At 53.2% G+C, this 4620-nt stretch overlaps 1 protein-coding gene across 1 annotated transcript; it reads right to left on the reverse strand.

Moving 5' to 3' along the window:
* Positions 1–625: 625 nt before the first annotated feature.
* On the reverse strand, positions 626–4227 carry LOC125552451 (probable receptor-like serine/threonine-protein kinase At4g34500). The gene is made up of 6 exons (XM_048716002.1): positions 3567–4227; positions 1963–2067; positions 1761–1883; positions 1469–1639; positions 1050–1389; positions 626–938 (listed from the first exon to the last, which is right to left on the reverse strand). The coding sequence occupies exons 1-6, from the start codon at positions 4097–4099 to the stop codon at positions 831–833; spliced, it is 1380 nt and encodes a 459-aa protein (XP_048571959.1). The 5' UTR covers positions 4100–4227; the 3' UTR covers positions 626–830.
* Between the last annotated feature and the right edge of the window lie 393 nt (positions 4228–4620).

Genomic DNA, 4620 nt, shown 5'->3' on the forward strand with positions numbered 1-4620 from the left:
GAGTACAATATTAGTTCTTTAACTGCCGCATAATGTTTGGGATGGACTATGTTACCTCCCACATTGTTAAACCTTCTCCATCTTGCCTACACCAAGACCCCACTACGTGTTCCGATAAATTGAGTGAAAGTGTATATCTTGACCCTGACGTTGCGCTACGAGTCATCAAAGGTGGGAATGTTATACTGATGAAGACCCTAAGAAAGAGGTCGTGGAGACTTTCGAGACGCAAGCATTCGAGACACCCATTGAAGATGATTGTGAACCAATACAACAATTACCTTTTTTGAAGGAGTCACACACTCCTTATGAGCATGAAAAGCTAATGAAGAAACAAGAGGAGAAACAAAGCACATGCACGATTGAAGCTAAGTTGCCACCCGTGAAGAAAGAATAACTTCATATTACAGGCTATGAGATATTGGTTAATGTGTCCTCACCTAAACCGAAGGAGACGCATGTCGATGAGTTTTGGCATGGCCCCCGCTATCTGTCCGATGTGACGAACGTGTCCGAATGTCCCATATACGCTCCGCATATGAGCTGCATATGGGGTGTCGAATAGCCCGGACACATAGAATCGATGAGGGGTTTGGTTGGGTGGCAAAAAGGCGACTAGGCTCCAAGTCAAAGACTAATGATCTCTCTATTTATACACCATAATCATTAGCATCAAGCTTAGTCCGCCACGGTACTACTACAAAAGATAAAAATAAAAACATACGCTCGTATTAATCATGCAATACTCCTGCCAACGCCATAAAACCAAACCAAAGGAATGAACGAAAAATGTACACCACCCCGGGGAGAAAAAGTCAGCTCCACGCTCCTCATCTCCACGTGGATTTGTCGGCGTCGTCGGCTCCGGCCTTCTCGGCCAGAAGCGACGTCCGCGCGTTCGTCGACGGCCGGTGAGCCGCCCGCGGCGATCGGTGCTCCTGCATTGCCCAAAACCAAAACCAAAACGAATGATTCATTCACCTCTGGTCAAGCCTATGTAGGAGTATGATGCATGCATGCTGCCGTTGGGTGATGGAGTGCGTGCGTACCGTGCGGAAGGGGAACTCGTCGCCCTCGAGCATGTGCACGATCTGGCCCATCTTGGGCCGCTTGTGCGCGTCGGAGTCGATGCAGCGGAGGCACACCAGCAGCACCCGGTTGAGCACCCTGGGCGCCGGCGCCGGCACGATGCGCGGGTCCGCCAGGTCCTCCACGCGCCGGCTCCCCACCATCCCCCTGAACCACTCCACCAGGTTCACCTCCCCCGCCGGCCGGTTGTAGTCCACCGGGCTCCTCCCGGAGATGAGCTCCATCAGCAGCACGCCGAAGCTGTAGATGTCGCTGCTCTCGTTCAGCATCCCCGTCGACGCGTACTCCGGGGCCACGTACCTGCACCCACCCCAAAAGAAATAAAATGTTCAGAATCGAGTGATGCAAATATGAGCGGGATGGACTGAACCGGACGCACCCGAACGTGCCCATCACACGGGTCGTCACGTAGCTGGAGCCGGAGCCGAGGACCTTGGCCATGCCGAAGTCGGACACCTTGGGGTTCCATTTCTTGTCCAGGAGGATGTTGCTGGACTTGATGTCCCGGTGCACCACCTTGGGCTCCAGCCCCTCGTGCAAGTACGCGATACTGCAACAAAATTCACAATAGAAGATGGTAACAGAATCAGTGGGTGTCTTCGATCGCGATGTGCGACGAGATAAGCCATATGATTAGTGTGAGCGAGCTTTAAACAGAAACGGAAACGAACCCTTTGGCTGTCCCGATGGCGATCTTGAGACGGATCTCCCATGTCAGCGGGCTGACGGGGCCGACGTCCCCGTGCAGCCACTGCTCCAAGTTGCCGTTCTCAACAAACTCGTACACGAGCATCCTGTGAACACACACACGATGTGATGATGGCGTTAGCTACCACACGCTACTCAGTCCAGCTCAGCTGCCTTTCTGCTTACCGTTTAGGCCCTTCCGCGCAGTAGCCGATGAGGCCGGCGAGGTGCTTGTGCCTCACCCTGCCGATGGCTTCAACCTCCACCTTGAACTCCTGCTCGGCCTGCCCCCTACAAATTACAAAACCAATCCAACATTCAGATCAACATCCCGCTTGTTAATAAGACCATACCACATCTCTGATCACGTGCGCAAAATGTTCTTCAAATCCTCACTGTCCCATTTCAAATCATCTACTCCTAGATTACTTATGGAGTGGGATCTCTGAACGACCTGAAAGATGCTGTTCGTTGGAACCTCAACAGGAAACATTCTGATTTCTGAACCCGTGTGCAGGAAGGAAGGGATATTTACGGCTGCTGCTAACGCATGTGTCGATCCTCAGCGATCCATGTGCGTGCATTTGGTTCACTTCAAAGTTAAAACAACTCCAAAGATGGCACATACTACCACTATATTTCTGATTGGATATTTGTAGGATCAGGAAGAAAAGGAGGAAAGTTCGGTCACCGCTTTGCCTTTTCTGTTGCTTTCTCTTTTCTTGAAAGTAAGGGCATCCATGAGATCGGTGCATATGACCGCCGACGGACGGACAATCTCAAGATCTCAACCAACCATGTAGATGGATGGATACATACTAGTACGTGCCATCACAAAAAGAGCCACCTACACCTACTCATATCTCAATCATGTGTAACCGGGGCACAAAGAAAACAAAAGCAATGTTGCCATTCTCTGTAGCATTGACTTAATGCAACGATAGTGCTGTATAACTAGTACAGTACACGGGTTCAATTAATTTGGTTCACAGGAGTATACAGCACAACGGAGACCAACCCTATCAATAATCACACACACACATAATATTATAAAGGGTGTGAGACGCCCTGCATTTTATTTGGCCCTTGAGTCAAATGACATCACAAGATTCTGACGAACTCGGCATAAACGATAATCTTAACAAAGGTGAGATTGTGCACTTCAATTAACAAAAAACATGCTTGCCACAAGTTTATTTTGCCCTTAATAAAGGTTAAAATGACGGCAATCTTAAGCCACAAGTAATACCGCACTTGCTGTGACTAATTACCAACATATGCACGGACTAATGGAGACCAAGCCAGAATTGAGCAGAAATGTACGATGTGGAAGCAAAAGCATCTCTGCAAAAGGACAAATTGGGCCTTTAACTTCACAGAAGCATGCAAGTTCTTTTTTGCCCTTTTGCTATGACCAGGCAAGGTATACGAGCAGCAATCTTGAAGCCACGCCAACAGGAGAACTGCAACAACCGCGCTTACCGTGACTAATTACCCAACGCTTGCATTTAGTTCAGGAAAGCACCAAAGGTACATGCACAGTCGAAATCCATGACCACATAGTTGTACAGTACTGCGAGCTTTAACCCATCCACACATTTACTTACCCGAGCTACCGCACATCTACTTATCCTGTAGTTAACTTTCGTTTTGACACCGTTTAATTTGTTAATCTTGAGGTCAACAAATTAAGTGCTGCTTACGTTTCTACCATGTTAGTAGGACGATGCAGAGTGAACAGAGTACTGCAATTCAACGCGGTAACAGTGGCGGGGAGAAAGAGTGCTCACTTGTGATCGAAGAGGTTCTTGACGGCGACCACCTCGCCGCCGGCGAGCACGCCGCGGTACACCGTGCCGTAGCCTCCCTCGCCGACCACGTTCGCCTCGCGGAACCCGCCCGTGGCCGCCTCCAGCTCCTCCAGCTCGTACCACCTCCCCCAGCCCATCTCCACCCCCGGCGCCGCCCCGCCCCCGCTGATCCTCTCCGGCTTCTTCCGCACCGGCGACTCCAGGGAGCTGGCCGCCGCGGACGAGCTGGCCACGTCGGAGGAGCTGGTGCCGACCTCGGCCCCGACCTCGGCGTACTCCTGCTGCTTGGGCGTGGAGGTCGGGAGGAGCGAGCCGGAGGAGAGCGCGTGGTCGACGCGCGAGGACTGCGGCTTGGCCCCGCGCCGGCGCGCCAGGTACGCGGCGATCGACGCGGCCGCGACGACGAGGAGCAGGACGGCGGCGCCCGCGAGCGCGGCCTCGGCGGCGGTGGACAGCCCGAGGAAGGACCTGCCGCTGCCGGAGGCCGCGGGCGGCGGGCCGGCGGCGTCCATCGCTCGCTGCGGTGGGCCTCGGTCGGTGGGCCCGCCCAGGCCCGGCTACACGGAGGGTGGCGACGTAGTGGAGGGTGGTGGTGGTGGTGGCGTTGGAGGGAGGCGGGCGCCGGTGGAGCGTGTCTCTGCGTGCGCCTGCGTTATATGGAGTTATGATGGGTTTTCTTCGCTCCCGCTGACGTTGGTGGACTCGGCGCACCGTGGACCCCGTCCCATTACTGTTTTTTGTTTGCTTGCTTTCGCATTGATTTCTGGAGATCGAGCCATTTAAGTTGATCGGGGACGTGTCAACCGTCTAATGACCCAATGCGGCGTGATGCGAGAGCACATTTCAGGTTGCCAGGCGTGTGATCAGTGAGCTGATATCTCCGCATTTGTGCAGGCAGCAACAATTTGGAGCGATTTACTGCTGCAACGCGACTGCGGATACCTCTGCATTTGCGTGGGCAGTCGCGATCTGGAGCGATTTATTAGTGCAGTGCTGTTTGGGGCGATGATGGTGTGAGCCGCTGGTCCGGGTC

This window comes from Triticum urartu, chromosome 4, assembly GCF_003073215.2.
Source record: "Triticum urartu cultivar G1812 chromosome 4, Tu2.1, whole genome shotgun sequence".
Taxonomy (NCBI): domain Eukaryota; kingdom Viridiplantae; phylum Streptophyta; class Magnoliopsida; order Poales; family Poaceae; genus Triticum; species Triticum urartu.